The 23,606-nt window shown below is 60.8% G+C and overlaps 1 protein-coding gene across 8 annotated transcripts in view; it reads right to left on the bottom strand.

Moving 5' to 3' along the window:
* ACSBG1 (acyl-CoA synthetase bubblegum family member 1) overlaps positions 1–22,530 on the bottom strand; it is a 28,029-nt gene extending 5,499 nt beyond the window's left edge. For 2 of the 8 annotated variants that reach the window (XM_024561786.4, XM_045196445.3), the window contains exons 1-10: positions 21,764–22,530; positions 19,446–19,588; positions 9,771–9,871; positions 5,220–5,440; positions 4,837–4,925; positions 4,489–4,609; positions 2,339–2,419; positions 2,101–2,250; positions 1,614–1,790; positions 756–937 (exon numbers count right to left, since the gene is read on the bottom strand). In XM_024561786.4, coding sequence (XP_024417554.2) covers positions 756–937; positions 1,614–1,790; positions 2,101–2,250; positions 2,339–2,419; positions 4,489–4,609; positions 4,837–4,925; positions 5,220–5,440; positions 9,771–9,871; positions 19,446–19,588; positions 21,764–21,841 — 1,343 coding nt within the window. In that variant the 5' untranslated portion in view covers positions 21,842–22,530. The other 6 variants (XM_045196448.3, XM_045196446.3, XM_053912525.2 and 3 more) reach the window with 6 other exon arrangements.
* Between the last annotated feature and the right edge of the window lie 1,076 nt (positions 22,531–23,606).

Genomic DNA, 23,606 nt, shown 5'->3' with positions numbered 1-23,606 from the left:
CAGTGGGTGCACACTGGCCCAGCTGGTTCTCTGTTCTGACTGGTTGGGGCCAATGCTGAACCCGCCACTACATAATTTAAATGCTGGCCCTGCCAATAAACATGCACGCCCACAGAAGTATGTGTGCAAATAAGTCTTCAGCCAAGAAGTCAAGCAGAGTCAGCTGTGTAGGGGCACACATGCGCACACAAGAGAACACGTGTGCACTGGCAGCATGCATGCACAGACACGTCTATGCAAGCGTGTGTGAGCCCATCTGAAGCTCATGACCAGGTTGTCACACACATTCATTCCATGTGTGTATGATGTGAAGTGGCGGCGCAGACACATGGACACCTGTCTCATGAGACATGGTGTACTTTCAACAGGTTGCCCAGGGAACATCTGGGAAATGTCTCTAAACCAGAACAGCCGGGTCTCTGCCCCTGACCCTCCCGCAGCACTGGGGGCAGTTTATGAGGTGATCGAAAGGCAGCAGGAGAGATCCAAGTGGTCCCTTGGAGGCTGGAAAAGCCCATCACTGTGGCCCCTTCTCTGGCCAGCTGCTGAGGTCAGGAGCTGCTCCCCAGGAGGTGAATGCACCTGGGGCAGCAAGTCAGTCCTCACAGAACCCAGAGAGTCCCGTGGGGCCTGGGGAGAGGACAGGGGCTCCAGCCCAGCCACTGCGGGGCCCCCGCACAGGGCCACTGGGCCGGGAGAGGCCTGCGCTAACAGATCCTCCGTTGCATACTGGGGCGTGACCCGGCCCCCCGTACCTTTCCGGGCAGGTGAGGTTCTGCTCCAACATCACCGACATGGCCCACAGGAGCATCTTGCGCCGGATGAAGCCGGACTGAGCCACCGCCTCCTGGATGCGTTCCATGACCTTCTCCCACACCCGCGGCACCCCCATGTGGGACGTGGGCTCCACCTCCCGCAGCGTATCCGCCAGGCTCCCCTGCTTGCCGCCAGAGGGAGAGAGGCCTCCTGGTTCAGGGCCAGCAGGGGCAGGAGGCCCTGTCACCAGGGTCACCCTGCACACACCACAGGCATCGTGCATACAGATGTGCTGTCGGCTGCCACTCCACAGCCATCTGCTCACTACTCGCTCCTGCCAACAAACCCTGGCATAGTTCTGATGCTTCCTGAGTCCTGCCTGGTGATTCCTCCTTAACTAACTCAAGGTGACACGCCACCCCTCTAAGCAGTGACTGGTTTAGGAGTGGACATGTGACCCCACTTGGGCCAGTGAGATGCCAGATGGGGACAAGTCAACTGCGGGGTGGGGAGGGGCACTTCTGGGAAAGCCCTTATGGTTAAAACAAGGAGGCAAAGAACAGGTGCAGCTGCTGAGGCAGGTGCAGGGCAGGCAGTGGCCATCTGCAACCATCTGTGACCTTCCTCCGAGGATGGCCCATCCTCGATGGCGCTGGGCCCCCCAGAACTACTCTGCCCCGACTTGCCTTTAGGCAGTGCCATCAGCTTCCCTTCTTGTGTAGCGGCTGAGGGCTGTGCTGAAGTACCTGGAGGAATGCTGACTGACGAGACGCACAGGCAGCCAGGGCAGTCCCTCATGCACGCCCAGGGCCTGGCACACACGCTCGGACACCCACGCGGGCCCAGGGCAGGCTGACCTGTAGGGCATCAGGCTCGGCAAAGCAGACTTGGGCCCCCCACCGGGGGGGCGTCCACAGGTCGTAGATCTGGGCGGCGATGTGGCTGAGGGGCAGGTAGCTGACCACCACCTCCTGCTGCACCTCGGATGACTGGATGCCGCCGGCCTGGCTGCCGTGCCGTGCTGTCCACGTGACCTGGAGAAGGAGGGCCGGGCCTGGCAGTGTCCGCCTGCCGGACTTGTGGCCGTGCTCACAAGTGCAGGTCCCTGGAGGCTTGGACTCTTTCTTTGGGGCACCCCTGGGGTGTCTGTCCTCCTGGGCATCTCTGCAAGAAACCCCCAGGGACAGGCTCCCCCCTTCACTGGGCTCAGTCTGGACCACAGACAGAAGGGTGCCCCACGCATCCCCGCTCCCTGAGCTGCAGGCCAGAGGGGCCTCCCCAGGGCTGCTGGGGGCCACTGCCTAGATCCAGGGCTGCCCATCCATGGTGGGGTGCTGGCCCTACGTTGTCCTGACTCAGCATCACGCCCTTGGGGCTGCCGGTGGTACCAGACGTGTAGACAAGCACGCAGCACTGGCTGGGCTGCTGGGTGTCGATGACGGCGTCCAGGTCCTCCTCGGGCACCTGCTCCCCCAGCTGCATGAACTCCTCCATCTGCAGCCGGAGGGCGAGAGTGGGCCGTCTCGGTCAGCGGGACGGGCCCAGACAAGCCCCGCCGGAAGCCCAGGCCCTCTGCCCGTACCGTGTACACGCCAGCCATCTTCTCCGCAGGGGGTTCTCGGTACGTGACTACTGCCTTCAGATGGGGCAGGCTTTTCCAGATCTGTGTTGACAGGAAAAAGAAATGGAGTTTCATTAAAAATAGTCACCTCTGGAGAAGAGCCCCATCTCCAAGGGTCAGTCTGCCTGGCAGACACTGTGGGAAAGGTCACTGGGCTCCCCCAAGTAAAGATAATGCATGGAGAAAGGTCGATGGGAATGTCACAGTGGATGAGCTCGTGGCCACCTACAGCACCTGCCTCGTGAGGTGGTGCAGAATGAAGTCAGCAGCGCCCCCTACAGAGTGTTCTTGCCCCACAGTGTTTGCTCTGCGATGCATGAAGCCAGTGATGTAACAGGAAGTGCAAGGTCAGAGGAACAAGCCAGCAGGCAGCTGTGGGAAGCTGTGGACCGTCAGTCCGGTCCAGCGGGGCTGACCCAGATTCCACAGGCTCTCACAGGGGAGCTGTGTCAGCTCACCAGCACGTGCTGAAGGCAGCACACGGGGCCCACGCTGAGCTCAGAGGCGGTGGGTCTCTCTCGGGTGGGGTCTCCCTGGGGTGGGGTCTCCCTGGTTGGGACCACATGGGCCAGTGGCTCTGATCCGAACTGAGACCGCCACGCACAGGGCTTGGATCCTGGCTCAGCCAAACCGACCTGGCCGTGAAGAGGCAGTGTGGGGACTGGGTGTGAAGGGCTTCTGTTACTCGTGTTAAATGTGACTGTTACTGTGATTATTTTTTTTAAGTGTCCTTTTTTTTTTTTTTTTAAGAGATGCATATTGAAATTTTCAAGGATGGAAATGACAACGTGAGATTTGCCTTCAAGTATTTCAGCACAAAAGGCGAATGAATCGGTGAAATGAGTGGTGAGACATCTCCGACGAGCGTGAAATCTGGATGACAGATATGCGGGGCCCACTGGGTGCTCTCGTCTGAGTTTGTCTGGAAGCTTTCATGATCACTGTTAACTTGGGTGACTGCCGAGAGAGGACATTTCCTAATTGTGGGCTGGTTTCTTCAGTTGCAAATGGCGCTGGGAGGGGGCCTGTGGATTCGATCTACATCTATGAAGAGGAAGGAGGTCTCTCCCTGAGGGACAGGGCACAGCCTCCTGGGGGCTCCTGAAGTGCCAGGCCCTCCCCATGGGGACCTGGTGGAACACCGGGAAAAGGGGGTTGGCTCTCGGCAGGGGCCTCTGGGCCCACGGAGCCAACACTCCTGAGGAAATCAGGGCCCCACTGAGCTGTAGGACAGCTGGCAGGCCAGGAACCCGCCCCTATCCTCAGAATTTGTCCCTTATCGCTTTCGTGAAGGGCCTGGTGCATAGGGTGGGAAGGGTGAGAAGGGCAGTTCACCCTGGGACGAATCATCCACACCCACATCTCCTCTCCCCGTCCCGAGCACTGGTCCAAGTCAGACAGATGGAGACACTCAGAATGGGAGATCCGGAAAATACAGGGTCCCAAAAGGGGTGGAGATGGACCAGGACCCCCAAGCAGAAGGACAGTCCCATCGCCGATACAGGGAGCCCGTTTCAACAGTAAGAGAAGGCAGGTCCATAGTGCAGCGGCAGAGGGTTTCTGCACTAATTGTCAGGGGCGCACAAGAGGGAGCCTGCGTGTCGGGAACCCATGGGCAGGGCCGACCGAGCCCGCAGAGGGCCTCGCATGTGGCTGGGCACATCCCGACACCTAGGTGTCCCCAGGCTACCACACGCCTGTGTGGTGCATGTGGCGACAGGACATAACGTGAACGAGGTGGCATCAGCCCCCAGAGAAAGACCAGCTGGCTCCGCAAGCACGCCAAGCTCTTGCTCTGTCCTGACAGCCCGCCCTGCGGCCCCCCACCACCTCAGGGCAGCTGGCCCTTCCTGGCACAGGTCCCTGGCCCCACAGGGGGCCCGGCCCTGAGTAAGTCACAGGAGACCGTGGGGTGGCTGAGTGTTCCAGCCCAGGCCCAGTCACCCGCTTATGGAGTGACATGGGGCATGTCCCTGGGACCTTCTGGGCCTCAGTGCGGTGACCTGTGAGAGCATGGGGGTTGTGGCTAGAGGTGAGGGAGTCCTTCGCAAGCCGCAAGTCCCCAAGGACACTCAGCCTTAGCCCCCGCAGCCCTATCCCCTCCCTCAAACCTTTAGGATCTTCTCCAGCTGCTTCTGCGTGTCCACCACGATGACGCTGGCGCGGCAGTCCAGCGCAATGTACTGGCAGGCCTCGGGGGAGCTGGTTGTGTAGATGCCGGTGACAATGCCTCTGCAGGGACCCAGGCTTGGGGTCAGGCAGATGCAGATGGCCACCCCACTCTCCAGCCCAGCCCCAGAGAGCCCCCCACCCGCCCCCCCACCCCAGCAGGCAGGGCTCCCCCAGCAGCTCCGCAGAGGGTCTCCGGGAAGAGGTGGGATGTGGGGGAAGGGTGGGGCCTCTCTCCAGTCCCTGCACCGCACCCCCACCCCGGGACTCTGCCAGGCCCCAGAGCTCACCCTGCAAACACGGTGCCCACCGCTGAGAGGAACCACTCGGGGGAGTTGAAGCCGAGGATGGCCACACTGTGCGCCCGCTCCAGGCCGAGCTGTAGCCAGAGACAGGCCAGGTAAGCCGACAGGGAATTGGGCCTGCCATGCCCATCAAGTCCCCCTCCCAGACCTCGGGGCCCTCCCGGGGTCCCACTCAGTCCAAGGAGGCTGTGGGGGGGGGGGGTGTCCATTACCCAGCAGCCCTTGCTCCCCCTCCCAGGGCCTTTGCAGGCCAACACCCAGCTTCCAAATTCACTTAGATTTGAATGTGATCACAATGGGGGGGGGGGGCGCTGTGAGGGCCCAGTGCTGGCCTGGGGAGGGAAGGGCCCGCCTCAAGGGTCACTCACCTTCAAGAAGCCTTTGGCGGCCTTGCGGGCCAGCAGGTAGTACTGGGAGTAGGTGATGTGCTCCCATGAGCCCTGGCGCTTGAAGCCCAGAGCATGGAGGTGCCCATACTTGTCCCGGGCCTCGAGGAACATCTGATGCACAGTGTCAGGGGGCTGAGGGCAGCCAGGGTCAATGCGCAGGCGGACCCGCCCATCTGCCCGAGTCGTCCACAGCGCCTCCTCTGCGGGCAGGGAGACCACAGCTGGGGCCAGGCTGCCTCAGGGCTGCCCCTGCCACCCCTGCTCCTCCCCTGAGCAGGGCTGCCCACCCTTCGGCCGCAACAAGGCAGACAGGCCAGGGGCTGGGATGGAAGGGAGGCTGCCTGGAGGAGGAGGGCTGACAGCCTTGAAGGGTGGGAAGGAAGAGAGGGAACAGCAGGAAAGGCATGGGGCCCTTCCCCTTCACCAGTTGCCAGGATCGGAGGTAATTGCTATGATCTTTTCTAGCAATTACTAGACTCTTTCTCAGCCAGAAGTTTTTACCTGTAGCACTGGCCACCTTTTCTTAAAAATCAAAAAGCAGTACTTGTTCTAAAACACCCGAAGCAGTTTGGAAGCATGAGGCATAAACAGGGGAGGCCCTCCCGAGCCGCCCCCCCCCCCCACCCCACGGTCAACACGCTACCGCGTGGGCACCACATTACAGAAACGCGGGTCCAAGGAGGTCGGTTTTACTTTGTTGCTGGAATTTTTTATACAAAGTGGGGAAAAGGATCACGTTACTACTGTGTTTATTGAGGGTAGCAAACCCAAATGCGCTGAGGGGCCGGGTGAGTAATGTACCCACGTCACGATAAATAATGTATGATCATCAATAATGAATGAGGGAGGTGACCCGGGACGTGCGGGCGGAACCCAGCGGCACAGGCCCCCGGCTCGCTCTCCCGTTCCTGCCTCCCAGGAAGGCGAGGCCCCCAGCCTGGGCGGCCCCCACCGAGGATGGCGCTTCCACCTGTGCGGAGGCAGCAGGGTGTGGTGGGGACTGCAGGCGGACCGGGGGGCAGCCGTCACGTTAGGACTTGGCACCCAGTTGGAAAGGAAACAAGAGTTACCTGCAAGGTGGGTGTTGGTGTGTAATCACCTGATTCTTAAACATTGGCTCACACTTGAAAAAAATATTATGTGGACCAAACCAAACACAGCCACGAGCCAACCCGCCCACCTGTGACTTCTGACAGGGCTGTCTCTCTCACTGGGGGTGCGGGGGCACCCCGCTGTCTGGCCACTTCCCCACTGACACACAGACCAGGCCCCCTGGCTTCCCACAAGGACAGGTTTCTACAAGCGGGCTAACTGAAGCAAAAAACAAAACCATTTACAATTTTGATGGAACTGCTGGACTGAGTTCCTTTGTGTAACTTCTTCTGTCCCAGTAACCAACTCCCTCCAGGCCGCAGGCCCTGCATGCACAGCCCAGCCCCACGCAGAGGTCAGGGCGCCCTTGCGGGAGGACAAGAGAGCCTCTGTCCCACCCCAGTCCTGGGAGGGCTAACCTGATTGACTTTGTATCCAGGGTCCCAGGCCTTCCCGCCCCCCAATACCCGCTCCCTGCATGCCAGAGAGCCTCAGGCAGGCCTGGCGAGGCCCTGCCCTGCTCCCCGTCCTGCCCGCCTGGGCCCACTACAGCCTAGTGCGCAGGAATCTCAGCCTGGGCGTGGGAGCTGCAGGAAGGGAAGTGGGGTGGGAGGCTTTCCCAAGGCCCAGCAGGCACTTGCTGCCCCTCCCTCTCCCTCCCTTCTCCTGTCCTGTTGCCACCGGTCTTGGCCTGACGCTGGCCTGTGCCTCATCAACTGCCTGTTTGCTGGCGAAAGGGCAGAGGCTGGCTCCGTGCACCCCTCAGCCTCACTGGGCTGGAGACCAAGCTGGGCGGAGTTCCCAGCGGGTATGGGAATTATCTAGAAAAGTGGGGGTGGGAAAGGCCCTCCCCAGACTTCCACCAGCCCAGCCCTGGCAGCTGCTCTGCCAGATCCCCTCTCCTCCCGTTCCGGCAGGGGTTCACACTTAGCCTGGAAAGGTCTAGAAAGCACTGTGTCTCCAGGGCCAGCACAAGGCTGCCTTTGTGCGGAGGTCAGATTCTGGCAGTTCTGTGGCCTGACTCAGGCGGGCTGCCCCCTGGGAATGCACCTGGGGGCCAGGGCTTGAGGAACCTCAAGCTTCTTGTGAACTTGGGGAGACCGAGGTGAATTTGAATTCCTGAAGGCAAGGCTTGAAGAGCTCCCAGAGAGGCCGCCTGCTCAGCAGCCAGGAGGCAGGGCCCAAGGGACCCCCATGTGCTCCCTGCTATCCAGGCCCCGCAGACGCCCAATTAGAGATCCACCTGGATGGGCTGTGGGCCTCTCTCTGGGCTCAGTTCCCCCAATTAGATTGGAATGAGCAAGTGCCCACCGTGCTGCAGCCACGCAGAGAAAGAAGGAATGCAAGTCAGTCCCTCTGAGCCGGGCACACGGTCTGTCTGTGCTCTCGCTGTGAGGGGGCAGCTGTGAGGGCAGGAGGCCCTGGCCTCGCTCACAGTCCCCAGATGTCCCCCTACTCTCGACTGCAGAGAGAGCTGCCTTTTCTCACCCCCCTGCCATGGGCCCAGGTGTGGCTGCTCCAGTTTCCTCCCTGAAGCAGAGCCCCGAGAGGCCCCTGCAGCTGCAGAGGACTCGTGGAGACGAGGGACTCTGAGCCCAGCACCAGGCTGGCGTGAGGCAGGCCTTCGGGAGTGCTGACTCTGGGTCTCGCTGCAGCTGCAGCCCAGACACACCAGAGGCTGCGTGAGGTGGGCTGGGTGGAGCTGGACCTGCACACCAGGCCTGAGAAGGCCAACCAGGCTGCGTGGTGTTGTCTGGGTAGGGCTGGGGTCTCTTGGGGCACCTGTCCTGGACACCTGCTGATGGCAGTGGTGCTGAGAAGCCCCCTCAGCCCCTCTCAGGCTGTTCCTTCCTCCTCATCACTGGCCCATGCACCCTCGGATAGCGGCTCCTGGAGGGTGGAGAGAAGCCTGTGCAGCTCAGTCCCCCAGTACCTGGGGCACATGCTTGATGGGCCACCCCACCAGCTTCCCAGGGTCCCCATGAGCCAGAATGGCCTTCCCCTGACCGGCAGATGGCTCCCCACCCCGCCCCCGGGTCCAAGGTCCCATGCTTCCCTCACCCCACGCCAGACCCCCTGATGGGACCTGCTTTTCCCAGCACCCACAGCCGCAGGGACGCCAGATGACAGCTTGCAGAGCTACGGAGGCCACAGGGCTGGGATAACTTGTCCCTCCCTGGGGACACCCATGCTTTTCTCGGGCTCCAAGGGACACTGAGCTGTCCCCACACTGGCTCCCTGCCTGCCCCTCGAGTCCCACCACCATGGCCAGGACTCTCCGGGCGCCAGGGCTTCGCCATACCCCGCCGTTCTTCGAGCACTGCAGCGAAGGACCCAGCCAGCCTGCGGAAACGGGGCCTGGGCCCACGGATGGACCTGCCAGAGCGACCAGGCCCACCATCAGGTGCCCTCGCTCTGGGAGGACACAGGAGGCCCCCTCCACAGACACCTGCCTGTCCTCCCTCGGTCCAGTTCCTTCTTTATCTCTGGGGACGGGCATGACAGGCAGCGTCACGCCTGGGAAGGGCACTCCCCAGGCTGGCTCCCTGCCACAGCCACACTAAGACCCGCTGGTGCGTCCCTGTTCTGGCCTCGTCACTGCCCTCATCACTGCCCTGTTCAGAGACACTTGACACTGGGCTCCTGGCAGGCCCCACTTCAAGGGCCTCCCCCATGCCCCCGAGCCCCAGCCCATCTAACCATGAGCGAGAGGCCAGGTGCGGGCAAACCGCGGGACAGCCTGCAAGAGACGCCACCAGTTCAACCTCTGCCAGGACAGTCAGCCCCCACCAAACCGCGCCCCACTGCCCGAGCACCCTGCAGCCAGAAACCCGGCCCCTGCACCCCTGGCAGGTGACCCAGGCAGGTGACTGGGCAGCAGCAACACTCCATCCCAAGGACAGCACACAGTGTGGACAACGCGACCCTCTGCCACAGCCAAGTCCATCCCCCTAAACTTCTGTGGCTGCCACAGTGTTGGGTGGCCAATAAAAACGAATGAGGTGCAGCTGTCTGACGGGGAAGGTCACGAAGGGACCTGTGACCGTGTCAGCCTGCAAAGCGAGCTCGCCCAGCTATGGCGCAGGCCTGCCCCTCGTCCCACCGCTCCAGAGGGCAGCGGGAAGGCCACGCTGACCTGCGCCTCCTCCTGTCCTAAGCAGTGCCACCCCAGCTGAGGTCCTGGCTCCAACGCGGCTTTAGTGGCCCCTGCCTCTGACTGTCCCCTTGCTGAACTTCTACAAGAAGAAATCTTCCCCCACCCCCTTGTGTCTCGCTGGGCCCTGATGGTGGTGGCGATTCCACCTGTCCTGTCCCTCAGGTTTTGTCCGGTGGCTTCCGCCCTACTTGCTTCTGCCTGCACTCTCATCTGTCCTCAACACCGTGCATCTCTGCAGTCCAGCCACGACCTCGCCCTGCCCAGGCTCCCAGCTGGCTCACCTGGAGAGTTCTGCGGAGCATCCTTTGTCTTCTCTGGGGACGAGAGACCAAGAGCATGGCTTAGGGATTCTTTGGAAAGTGTGTGCCCATCAGTCAGGGAACTGGCAGGGCGGGGAAACAACTGTTAGAACACGGCAGACCTGCGTCTCAGCCCTGGCCTTTGCCCCGGACAGCAGGGGTCTGGCGACCGGATGCCTGCAGGGGCTGACCTCACCCTACCACCCCAGCCCGCCTCTCCCTGCAGGTTCTAAGGGCTCAGCAGAAAGAGAAACAACACCCGGCTCTGCTCTACTTTGCTGTGTGACTCTGGGCAAGTGCATGGCTCTCTAGGCTCAGTGTCCCTGTCTGGAAAGGCAACTCCTGGACTGTCATTGGAGGATTCTAGGCACCACCGCAGGGGACAGCAGCCTTTCAGAGCTGGGAGGAGTCCCGACCCCTCACCCCCACAGGCACCCAGAACAGCCACGTTCAGACGCTCAGAGTGGAGTGAGGGCGTTCCCAGGCTCTCCCAGGTCCTGAGCAGGCCCGGCAAGAGCCTCTCCTCCTCGGTGGTGCCTGTGGGTGGGCCCTTTGTCTGGTCACCCACGTGGAAAATGGCACGGGACCTGGGGGCTCACGCCACATGCCCTCATGCCTGGCCCAGACCCCCCTTCCTCCCCCCCCAGGCTGGGTGACCCTGGACGCCCTCCCGGCCGGCACAGCCCCGGTGGTTACTGGGCCTCCACTGTCCGCTCAGGTCGCTGCTCCTCGGCACCACCCCGGACAGGCCCCACCTCGGGTGGGCGAGCATAGAGTCTGGCAGGGCCGAGCAGGGAGGCAGCGTCACACAGCTCGGGGGGACACTTTCCAGCCGCCAGCTCTGCAAACAGAGCCCACCGGGGTGGCGTGGGGAGCAACCTGCGCGGCCGTCAGGGCGGCCCCGGGCTCTGGGGCGCCTGTCTGTCGGGGGCCCAGTTCCCAGGCAGCTGGGCCAGTTACCTGCTTCTGAGATTCGGCCTCCCGCCTTGCAGGTACCACGGGTTCAAACTAAATTTGCAAATACACCTGGGCCCACCTGGTGGCAGTCTGCTTAAGAACCTGAGGTAGGTTTTAAAGCAAAAGATATCAGGAGGTTATGAAAGGAGAGGGATGGACAGAGGGGAACGAGTGGGGGCTGAGCTGCCCCTTCTTGGGAACTTGTTGAGCAAGGCCTGGCCTCAGCTGCCCTTCTGTTGCTATGGTGACCATTGCTACGGTGACCAGTTGAGGGGATGCTGCTGCAAGGGTGTGAAGATGACACAGCAGGCTTCTGGAGCAAGGCCTACTGTGCCAGACAGGGGAAACGGAAGGTTCTGAATGCCACAGAACTTGTCCTGCTGACTCTGGACCATTGGTACTGCTGTTCCTCTTCTGGGTTGTCAAGACAAAGCCGCCTCCACTCTGGGACAGAGAAGACTACAATGTTACCAAACAGGCCCTGAGCTCTGGGTTCAGACAGTCACGGAGAACGAGGGTACATGGACACAGTTGGCCGGGGGTCCCCACTCTGGTGCAATGTCCATGCTCTGGCTCGGGCCATCCTCAGGAGACAGGGCTGGCCGCAGGGCATCCGAGGGCATAGAGCTGACAGGCCTTTGCCATCAGCAGCTGGGCCGCCACCCCCAAATTAGCAGAGGCCGGCCCTGGCTGTAATCACCCGTTTTCCTCCCTGCTTCCTCACAAACAAGTCTGTTTTTGAATCCTCACCATCAAGAGGAACAGGCAGCATTTCTTCAACCTAATAAACTGTGTAAACTGGTTCTAGTTTTAAAATAGTTGAACAAACACTAAATGAAAAGACAGCCGCTCAGGAAGCCGAGGCCAAGTGTCCTCGTTGTGATGCGAACCCTCTGTTTATGGGGAAGAGGAGCTGCTGGAAGCACCCTCTCCCCGGGGGGCCATCCCTGGCGCATCTAGCAGCTCTCTCCTGCGGCTCAGACATGGCTTGTGTCCACTTCCCTGCCTGTGCTTTTCCTCGCTCAGTGGCTGGGTGGACTCTGGCCCCCTGCCTGTACTCCGTGTGACAGGAACACCTCACTCGGCCTTGTGGACAGCCCACAGCAGGTACTATGCAACTCCTGTGCCTGGTACCTGAGACGAGACAGTCCATACTCAACTCCCCGGGGGTGGGGGGAGGGCAAAGGGTGGCCTTGCCCTCGCTGGCACCGTTCAGACTGAGCCCCTGGAATGGGATTTCACCCCTGCTCATCATCTGAAACAGAACTCACCAAGCCTCCCTGCGACTCCTACTCACCCAGGGTCATGACCTGTCACAGCCGGTGCTGTCCCGGGCTCATGACCCCATGTGCCCTTCCCAATGTGGCCACCGCCTACACGTCACCGAGGGAGATGCTGTTGGGGGGTTCTGGTGTTTACAGCCCCTCTCGCATCACTAGTGGCCAGCTCTCCCCATGGCCAGCGGGCTGGACTGCAGCAACCCGGCGTCCCCTACTCTGCAGCTGACTAGGACATGAGGTGACCACGTTGGACGACCAAGCCTGTAGGACTGTCGGTTAATGCAGAGGATGTGGTCTCAACGGCAGAACTTATAATGTTTTCCTCCAAGGCCAGTGCCCGAGGTTTGGGGAGCAGTCTCGACTCCCCAAGGGCACTGGGGGCCTTTCCAGTTCCAGCTGCTATCGCGGCAGGCCCAGTGGCAGGGACATTATCCCAACAGGTGAGGCGGGACTCCTGCCATCAAGATCTGGAGCCCATCCACAGTGATGAGCGCGGGGTACCTGCCACTCTGGACAGGCAGGCTCCTCTGAATGCAGGGCTGCGGGGCTGGCTGCCGTCCTGGGGCAGAGTTCCCGGGGCCACAGGAAGCCAGCAGTGCTGGGGAAATGGCTGAGGAGGCCGCCGTGACCATGTCTGCCCTCCCGTGGGAGGTCCAAAAAGGACCAGCTTGCTGAGGACGGGGGGTGCACTCACACCCAGCTCTCTCACACACTGGAAGCACCGGGCTTTACCCTCCGCTCACAAAAACAGCACTTCTCCAGCACCTGTCCACAGCACAGGGAGCGAGGTCTGGGACAGCCCACTCTCTCCCTTTCTCGCAGCCACCTCTGGTCCAGAGGCCTCTCCTGTCTGCAGCTATTCTAGTCAGAGGAGTGGACGGGAACTGTAGGAAGACAGACCCTGCCAAGCCTTCTTCGGCCCCTCCATCAGTGAGCCCTCCAAGCTTATCCCCAGCACCCTCCCACACTCTCAACTCGGGTTTGGCCTTTGAAGGCCCCTGTGGCTTGGGAAGCTCCCTGAGAGCAGGGCCCTGCCTGACCCCACTCTGTCCCCCAGCCCCGAGTACCACCAAGGTGCACCGTGGGGCTCAGCCAACACTGGCTGGACCGAACCCCTCTCGAGTTCTCACTGCATGTGATACTCGTACATCGAAGGGAGCCCTCTTTTCCCACGTGAACCCCTCGTAGAAGAGGATCCATCTGCTGTTTATTTCTGTAGCCCTTTCTTCCCATTCAGCCCTCGGCAGCCAGGCCACTGCTCTGTACGCAGTAGGTACTCAATAAATGCTTTCTTACAACACAGCATTGAGGTTCACCAGAGTCGGCTTGCCTGGGTTCAACTGGCTTTACTAGCTGGGGCCTGTGGATCAGTCGCTGTACCTCTCTGGGCCTCCCGTTTTCTGCCTCAGCCCTATGGCTACTATGAGGATCACGCGATACATGAAAAATGCCCAGGAAACAATCAGCTCTCGTCGTCACCACTGGTGGGCTCCCATGGATCTTTTGGGGGAGTAAGCAGCAGAAGGTTCTTTGGTGAAATCAGGAGGGCTGAACCCACATCTGCAGGTTCAGGTGCCATGCCAGGCCCAGGTATAGTCCCTGAGTGGCAGCGAGGGGCCGGGGGTGGGGGACCCTTGTTCCTTACACGGTCCTCAGGACAGAGCTGGCAGACCTGAGCAGGAGCACCTCTGGCATGGTCCCTGAGGGGTGGCCGCACCCTACAAGCTCACCCAGGAGAGCGCCTCAGAGAACGTGTCCTGGTGTCCCCCAGCGGGGCAGCATCAGCCTCTGAGAGGCCCAGTGCCACCAAACTGCCCTGCAACAGAGACACAGCGTGAGTCATGGCAGGACTGGGCCAGGGCTGTCGCCCTCCTTCCTGGCTGTGACTCACCAGGCCGAGCACCTGACTATCATTCAATCCCTCCCAAGCCCACACGGCCTTGAACTCGGTGGCTGCCTCAGGGATCCTGGCTCCCTGTCCTCAGGGCCCGTGGACAGGCCCTGCCTCTGCCTGGAACAACAGAGAATGCTCCCTAAGGAGAGCGCTGCCCACTCTCCAAGTCCTGAGAACCCCGTGCGGGAGGAAAGCGGGCCCTCCGCGCACGGGTCTGTGGCCACCGAGTCTGCAAGCAGCTTACACACGGCCTCTCCAGGCCCCTGTGTGCGAACCCCGCCCCTCACTTCTCTTAGTCTGCATGCCTGTCACCTTGAAGACCAACCCCACCCACCTGAAGACCCCACAGAGGACTCCTGAGGGTGTGCCAGGAGGGCCTGGCTGCGGGGGAACTCACCTGCTTTCTCCCGGTGGCCGGCAGGCTAGGGGCTCAGCATTCCATGTGTGCTCAGTGGAGGCACTATGAGTGTGGGAGCTACACTGCCAGCACCCAAGTTCCAGGTGACGAGACAGTGGGCTGGGCATGAATGGGGACCCAGCCCAGTCTGCCTGGGGCTGCCTGCAAGGTGTGGCCCTGGATACCTCTGACCCACCTAGCATGGGCCCCACTGCCCACCTGTGGGACTTGCCTAAGAGGGACCTGCTGGTGTGGGTGGGGGAGGCGGGTGCTGGCTGTCATCCTGGGCAGAGCCACAGGAACACCATCGCTGCAGCAGCCTGACTCACCGGGAGCCACTGGCAGGAAGCTCACCTTCCTGGCTCTTCCTTACTGAGTGAGTGCTTGCACTGTGCCCAGTGCCTCACCTGCGCTGGCTCCTTGCATCCTCAAGGCAGCTTTGACCAGGGTTTGGTCAAAGCTCCGTTTTCCACATGAAGTGACAGAGGCCCCACCAGAGGCGGGATCCGGCCTGCGAGACACGGACCTAGACTGAGACCTGGACTCCGCACACACACTGCCGACTTACCCACTGTCTGCATCATAAACCCAGCCAACTGTCTCATCCTCGCTCGCAGAGCCCCCGCTCCATGGTAGAGGCGTCCCTGCACCCAGCCCTTTGCCCCTAGTGTCCTCTCCACTTCCTCACTCACCGCAGAGATATGCAGGTTTGTGGCATCAAACCTGCATCTTCTCAGACCAGGGCCCCTGCTTCCCAGAGCCCTGTCCCCCAGCCACCCCAGAGATCCCTGCCCCAACTCCAGAACTCTACACTGCCTCTGGGGCAAGGGTGGTTGGAAGAGGTGAAAGAGTGGAGGCAGCCCGCTCATTTGAAGGCCAAGGTGCAGGGCTGAGGGGCAGTGGCGGGGACGCAGCTGTTCCAAGGCCCTCCACCCAGGCAGATGGCAGGCAACCCCCAGATTGCTGCACCAAGGTCGCAGCCAGTGCACCAACTTCCAGAAAATCTTGCCCTCCACCAGAATCCAGATCCTCCAAGGCCTCTTTCCCCAGCAACCCTTGCCCACGGCACCTCAGGAGAGGCTCCTGACGACTGGGGTCTGGGGTGCTGGCCCGAGGCTCCCGCAGTTAGTTATGAGCCTCTCTGAGAACCTGCCGAGAGACAGTCCCCCCACCCCTCCCATCGGTGCACCCAGATGCTCTTTGCTGGTTCGGGTTCTAGAGGTTTGGAATCCCGAGCTGTGTTAGCGAACCCCACCCCAGCAAACCCCACAAAGCCAGGCCACCCCTCCTGTCCTCTGTTCTTGCTCCCACACTGATGGCAATGACGGGAGGTGGCCCAAGGAATGTGGGTGGGGGATGGCAGTCACTTGGGGGTGGCGAGAACCTGTGCCACAATCGCTTAGCCCCTCCTGGCAGCTTGATGGCCAGGCTGGATGCAATTACCAAACTAATGAGGAGGGTGGGCAAACGGGCTTATTCCCGGATCAGGAGGGCTCCGGAAATTCGCAACCTCCCCTCTCCCTGCCCTGGCAGACCCTCCTCCTGCAGGAAGCCCGCATGCTTCTTCCTGCAGCTGCCCTGGCCAAGCCCCTCCCGAGCACTTGGTGTGCAGGTTCTGGGTGTTGCGTTTTAAGACATAGCCCGTCTACTACACAGTGAAAATCTCAACTGCACCTCCCCAGAGGCGGAAGGGACCTTTGTCTGCCTCTCAAAGGACCATGACCAGCAATGTAGCACAGGCTCAGCGCAGGCGCTGCAGGGACAGAGGTGAGCAAAGGGAGCCTGTCCCTGCCTCGAAGGCTCACAGACAATGGGACTGGCAATCAATAAACAAAGGTCGTTCAAGGTCACTGTGGAGCCACCAGACCCAGGCTGGGGTAGTGGGCAAAAACGAAATTAAGGAGAGGAGATGTGATTATTCCACAGGAGACAGAGGGCAAGCGCCCCAGGCAATGGGCAGTGGGAAAGGCTGCACAGGGGGGTGCGGATCCAGGGCCTAGGGGAGAGACCCAGTTCACTCAGGGCTTGCCAAGGCAGAGAACTTCTGGGGACCTACAGTCTCCTGGAACAGAGAGGTACAGTCTAAGACATATCCTCCCAGGTGGGCCCTTGGCTTTCCCTGAGCCCCTGGTCTAAGGCCACAGCCCCAAAGGTCTCCCCTTGGCTCCTGCGGAGGGGGTGGGGCAACGTGACCAGGCTACTCACTGCTGACCCAGCTGGCAGCGCCCATACTGTCCAACCCCATGGAGCCGGGTCACACAGACCAAGTGTTGGTCACCAGGTCAGCCTCAAAGTCCAAAAGGAGGCGGCAGGCAGTCTGGCCATGCCCAGGAGAAACTGTCTGGGCATCAAGATGCCAGGACCCTAGCCTAGGCCCTGCCTCAGCTGGGGGACTATGGGCAAGTCCCTGGTTGTCTGGGACTCAGTTTCCTCAGCTACGCCACAGACAAATGGCATTCCGACATCCCTGGGGCTGTGACAGGTGCCTGGCTGGCCTCCCGCTGCAAGGGCAGGCCAGGCTTCAAGGCGGGGTGCCGCTGGGCCGCCCGCCTGTGGGGTGAGGGGAAACACCGCGGCAGGAACTGTGTGCCCTGCACTGCTGCCTGCACCTGACTGGTTCAGTGCTCCCAGCAGCCCGGCAGTGCAGTTGCTGCCCCATCCCCACCTCACAGATGAGGAAACTGAGGTGCAGACAGGTCACGTAACTCAGGCAAGGCCGTCTGGTTGGCAGAGTCGAAGTACAGACTCAGGCGAGCAGGCATCAGAGTTCATGCTCTTAACCAGCAGGCCGCACCCCGCGGTCTCGGGGCTACGCAGTGATGGGCGGGCGGCAGGGGCAGCAGTGGAAAATGAGGAGGTGTAGCGGGGGCTGTCCCTCGGTTCTCTGCAGCTCTGCTGCCCATCATTCGTCCGGCACACCCGTCCCTCAACTGTGTTTTGAAGAGTTCTGTGCATAAGCGAGGCGCACGTGATGACTCACGATGGAGCCACGGTGTTTCAGGGGACAGACCTCAGAGCCACGGTGGCCACATAAGATCACGGCGGAGCGGAAAACTTCCTGTCACTCAGCAACGCCATGGCCCTCCTGATAGGCAGCACACTGCACCGCGCCCACGTGCGTGAGGCTGCAGGTGCAAGCCTCCTGCCGGCCAGATGCATGAAAGCACAGCGGATACACTGTGTCCGGCACACACTCATCGCTCACAATTGCGGACCGCTGTGCCGCAGGTTTGCGTGTTCCGTGCCAGCGCTTTCGGCACATTCTGCAGCATACTCTCTGTGAGCGAGCAACAACTTCGCTGTGAGCCCGTGAGCTGTGCTCCACCAGCAGCAGCCTCAGGCAGCTCGTGTTTGCTCACTTTCCATGGCGTCATTTCCTGCCCTGCTTGCTTCAATCTCCTCTTGTTTGGGGTAGCAATGCGCTGCATGGGCTGGCAGCCCAGGAGCAGCAGACCCGAATGGTGGCCGAGGTGTGTGGGAGGCTCCATCTGGGTCGGAGCTGCCCTCTCTGTGAGGACCAAGGACCCCAGCAGGCAGTGAACTGTGTGTGTCCTCACTGCCGCCGTGCACCGCTCAACTACGGGACACGCTCTAGCAGCTGGGTGCTGGTCTGAGGGACCCTCTCTGCACCCAGCCCTGGGTGCCAGGTGCGCTACGCTCGGTTGCTCACCACCCTTCCCGGGCCAGCCTCGACCCCGCAGGTTCCCTCCTCCTGGCCTCCTGCCTCCAGCCCTCCCCAACTCAACACCACTGCCAGACCCCCACTCCCCCCAGCCAGGCTGTCCCAGGCTTCTGATGCCACTGCGTGTCCCAGGGCCCCCCTGCGCTCCTCCTGTGGCCCTGGCCGTCCCCATGCCTGGCTGCCCCTCGTCTGGCCACACCAGCCTAGCCAGACCTAGGAGTTTGCCTGGGCCTAACCTGCCCTGTGTTAAGCACACCCTCAGTCCACACGGTGCCACTGCCTGCCCCCGGGCCCTCACACCTTCCACACCCAGGACGAGCTGCCCCATCTCCAGGTCCTTTGGAGCCCTTCCTCCAGTTGGGGCTGCATCAGGTCCACAGAAGCAGGAGACTCCTCCAGACACACTGCATGGTGCTCCCAAGGATGGCACGGTCCACAGCCACAGCCTCGCTGCCCAGTGAACAGCTGGACCTCATGCTCTCGGGGCCTTGTGGGTGAGGAGCCCCTACTTCTGGAAGCTGGGGTCCACTCTGGGTCCTCTGCCCAGCTGTGGGGGGCTCTGCGCCTGAAGCACATTCATACTAACTCCCTTGTGCTCCGCCCTTCCACCTTCTCCCCCCAGCCCGCCCACCCCGTGAGAGACAGCCACACACCACGCACGCTGTGGCCTTGCGGAGGGTTCAGACCAGCCTTTCCCCATGCTGCGCTCCACCACCACCCAGCCCTATCCCGCCCTCGAATTTCCCATCCTCCTATGTGTCTCCTCACTGCAGCCATACTGTTCTCTCCGCCCGCACGCCCTTCCTCTCCTCTCCCACTGATGCTGCCCTTGACCATCCAAGACCTGTGTCAAGTGCCCCTCCTGGACTCGGGGCTCCATGCGCTGGGGAGTTCTGGGGCCAGGGTGGGTCCCAGCTTCTCAGGGTCCCCCCACCTTGGACGGACAGGGCCTGGGCTCCTCCCTCTGAATCGCCGATTAGCAGGACGCACACAGTAGAGAGGCGGTGGAGAGCCCTGACCTGCTGCACCCAGGCAGACAGGGAGGCAAAGCCCAGAGAGGGGCAGTGACCTGCGAGTGTCAACAGAGCAAACAGGAGCAGAGCCTTTGGCTGCCCCAGGCCTTGTCTGTCGTTGAGTCCAGTGCCCAACAGGACGGGACAGTCTTAGCGACTGGAAAATTCTTCCTCCATCCCGCCGAAGCCCGACTCTCACCCCTGCATGTGAGTTGTCGCTCCATTGAGCCCCCCTTGGCCACGCAGACAGGGGGACACTGAGGAGCAGCTCCACCCAGCACACGCCTCAGTCCAGGGCTTCTCCATCCAGACCTGCTTTGTGCCCAGGTGGAGAAACTGAGGCTCACAGAGCAGAGCAGCTTGCCCAGGTTCACACAGCAGAGTCCAGGCCCTGGCCCCACGCTCGGTGGACAGAAACCCAAATGCCAACTCACCCGGTACCCAACTTTTCCTGGGTGGTCCCCGGGCATGTGTCTGGCTGGCCATCCTGCAGGACCTCTCTGCTATCCGGCATGCTGTGGTTCTTGGGGGGTGGCTGCAGGCAGCCCCAGAACTGCGCAGTGTCCACCTCGGGAACCTGCCAGAGAGGGCTCAGTCTCACACCGCGCAAGGCCGGCCGTGAGTGGGCAGCAGGGGTGGGCACTGGGTCGGGGGAGAGGCCACTGCAGAGGCCATTTCCTCTCTGTTTTTAGAAGCTCACAACTCTCCTCAGTGGTGAAGTTGCTCAGAATTAAAACTTTACTTTCCTTGGCGGTTTTGTTCCACTCATGAGGAGGAGAATTTCAATGAAGCCAGTGTTCTTTCTGATGCAAATCTGCTCCCGGTCTCCCAGGAAGCCTGGCCAATGGGCTCAAGGCTTCTGGGTCCCCAGAAAACCTCCCCAGCACCAAGCTGCACCCCCACTGCCCACACTGCGCTGCCTCACCTCGCGGGCACTGGACGCAGCCCAGGGAACGGGTTCACCCTCTTGGCCCATCGGCCCCAGGCCCACGCTGGAGGCTGGAGGCCCGAGGAAGACCCTGGGTGCTGCCCTCCAGGAGACACGGCCAACAGCGGGGGCTTTTAGTCAGGTGACATGACCCAGGGGGCCTGGGAGGTGACCGCCCAGGGCACCTGCACCTCAGCACAGTCTGTCCTTCAGCTACAGGGAGGCGCAGTGGCAGTGGCAGATGAGCTGCTGACCACACACGAGGGGCAGGGAGAACAGAGGGCTTCTCCTGAGCAGCAGACGTCTGCCCCGAGACTCACCGTGTGTCAGTCCCTGGGCACGGGGGGATGGCGGTGGCTTATGATGACAGAAGTGCCTTTGCTCAGTGCTGGAGGCCAGAGTGCGACATTGAGGTGTCACCAGGGCCTGCCCCTCCGAAGGCTTCAGGGAAGGACGTTTACTGGTGGCTGTTGGCCACCCCCTGCGTTCAACTTTCAAATGCATCCCTCCAGTTCCTGCCGCCATCTTCACAGCCGTCTCAACTGATGACAGCTGTAAGGACCCAATTTCCAAAGCAGCTTTTATTCCAAGGCTCTGGGGGGACGTGATTCTACCCAGTATAACTGCATACAGGAGATGTTGGTGGGGAGTCCTTTGTCTCCAGAAGGGGGCAGTGAGTCCGGCGGGGCTGCTGGGGGCATCAGGATTGCTAGCTGGAACCGGATGAGCTCCGGGGACCAGCAGAGCGTGGCAAGGTGGGGCCCAGCCCACGGCACGCTGTGCAGAGACAGTCCAAGGATGACGCAGGTGTCCTCACCTGGAGCCTGGACAGGCCTGAAGGCACTGGTAACGTGTGTGGTATGTGTGCACGTGTCTGTGTGTCTGTCTGTATTTCCTAGGGGAGGGCTCCTAGCCTTCTGCAGATCCTGGGGGATGTCTGCATGCACCAGGGAAGAACCAGGAGACGTGAAAACTCCAGCCTCTGGTGTCACACAGACCTGGTTCAACTCTTGCCTCTTGTGATTATTTGCTCAGTGACCTTGGGCAAGGGACTCTGCTCTCTGCACCTGAACTCTGTCACCTGAGAGTGGGTCTTGGAGGTGTCGGTGAGGAGTGAGCTAGGAATGCTGGGAGGCACCCCACATGGAGCGGGGTCGGCAGGGCTTCTTCGTGGCACTGCTGGGTGCTTAGGGCGTACCCCAGTTTCTGCACACTTGCCTGCTCCCTTCCCTTCACAGGTGCCCGGTGGAGACCATATTCTCCCTGTGGGTCCACACAAAGGCAGGAACAAAGATTCGGAAAGCTGCTGGCCGGAACAGGAGGGCACAGGCGCACAGAGCCAGTTTTTCCACTCCCAGGGATGAGCCAGGAGACTGGAAGTAGTGAGAAGGGAGAAGGAGGGCGTGTGGGGCAGGGAGGGGTGAGGAGACCCTGAAACGGGTGGGGAGGGGCTGGAAGGGACTCATAAAACGGCATGCACTGAGGGCAGAGCCCCACCCTCCATCAGCTGGGGACCCAAGTGAGGGGGTGCCCTGAGCACGGTGCTGTTCGGCCCTCCACCTAGGGAGGCGGCCACGAAGGCCCCAGTAGGACCAAAGTCGCTGTGACCTCACCCAACCACCCTGGCCTGCATCCCGCTCCTCTGCCTGGGGCCTCTGTACGGACGGTCCCTCGGCCTGGCCACACAATGCCGCCTATCGGCTGACTCTCCTTCACCTCCCTGTCATCACCCGACGCCACCCTCTCGGGGAGGCCTTCCCTGATCCCCCATCTAACACCACGCTCGCACCAGCATCTCACTCCCAGCCCTGTGCACTGCATCACCTGTCTATCGCCTGGAATGCAGACTCCCGGGAGGCGGGGGCTCCTCTGCCTGGCACAGAGCAGGCACGCAGGAAACATCTCTCAGAGTGATGACCTGTGGCCGATGACAGCAGCTGAGGCTGCATGCCGACCACTGGGGCAGCTCCTTTTGGAGAGGGTTCCTGGGTGTCTCTGAGCAGAAAGGGGACTCCATGTAACAGGCGGTGTGACCCGGGCGGTGACTCAACCTAAGGATGTGCTGCTGCCTGGTGAACGGCAACAACAGAAAACAGGGTGATTAGGAACACTGAGGACAACAACTTGAAGAAATAAATCGCGGGGCAAGTAGGAAGGTGGCATCAGGGTCAGCAGCACTCTGTGCCCCGGCCTACTGGGAGCGAAATCACTGCAGGCGGCCACTCCACTGCCGCAGCCACGTCCTTGCTTGCCCCCTGGCTTTCCACACTGACCATCAGCGTCCATTTTCCGACCCATCGCTGACCCCCTTTCACGACTTTGGCCACACCAGCCTCTGGGACCGCACATCATTTAGTTGATTTCTTCACCTTGGTTCACTTTTATAATACAAAAATCGACTCTACCTTCAGCCTCTGCAGTTAAATCATGAAACCACAGACTGAAGGGCTCATAACATATACACACGCGTGTCCCAGGTGGGCACAGGCAACCAGGTTCCCCATGATCACGGACAAAGATCTGAACCCCACACACTGAGAGTTTACAGCAGACAGAGAGAGAGCTGATGTATGCAGCAACAGTGCACTCCACAGAACATGGGAGCCGGCCGACTCCGAGCAGAGGCTGACCTCCTGGGCTGGAGGCATTCTATTCTTATAGGGTGGATACCTCCTGGCTAGTTTTTGGCGGGATTTATTGCGCATGTACAGTAGTTGTATTACTTTAAAGCTACTGTGCACGTGGTCTCCCACAATTCTCTGTGATTGGCCCCGGAGAAGAGGGCTACATGATGCTAACTCATTACAATGGAGGAGGGATCCTGTAGCACCTTCTGTGCAGGTGCAGTCATGAGTCACCACGACTCAGGGCTTTTCCAGAAAGTGGAACCACCGGTCTTAGAACGGGGTCTCCGTCTTGCATCTACGTCCTTTATCTTAGCCCTGGGGCAGCTCTGGAGTTTCGTCCTTCCTGACTATCTCCTGCCTCCAACTTACAAAGGTATTTCCCAACGTTTATTAAAATGAGTATGAAGCTGTTCTTTCAAATGTCCACATACCACCTCTAATATCTCATCGTAGAACACTTTTAGAACCTTTTATAGAAAAAGCTGGGAACGTTCTTTTTTGTTTTCATTAAAGGACGCAAAATGTCATTGCCGGTAACAAGAGGAAGTTAAGGAAGGGCTGGCTGAGGACAGGAGGGAAACGGGTCGCTCACATCCTCACTGAGGGCTGCGAGATGCTGCGGATGTGGATGGGGAGAGACGAAAGGCGAGCGAAGGCCTGTTCGAGCGCAGGAGCAGAGAACTGTGCAATGATGGGGAGGGGCTGAGGGAGATGAGCTGAATCACTGCCCACAGCTATCCTGCAGGCTGCCCAGGGAAGGTCTAGAGACCTGCATCTGCCCTCACACTGCAAAGCCCTCAGGAACGAGGCACTCGGAACGGAAATGGTGACAGAGAGAGAAAGGTGTCTTGGGGGCCAGACAGGAGGACTGCTGTGTACTTTGAACATCAGCCTCTGGCCTACCTTTTTGTCACCGTTAAGATAGCCTGGGACTCTGGCTAGAGGCCTCCTGGTCCAGGGGCAGGGCTAAGGCAGAACTACCAGCCTCTGCTGGCCCCTCATGGTTGAAGAACCTCCCACCGCCCCAAGTTTCCAAGGAA

This window comes from Desmodus rotundus, chromosome 10 (assembly GCF_022682495.2).
Source record: "Desmodus rotundus isolate HL8 chromosome 10, HLdesRot8A.1, whole genome shotgun sequence".
Taxonomy (NCBI): Eukaryota; Metazoa; Chordata; class Mammalia; order Chiroptera; family Phyllostomidae; genus Desmodus; species Desmodus rotundus.
Note: the sequence above shows the minus strand (reverse complement) of the source record. Positions and strands in the feature narration are given on the sequence as shown.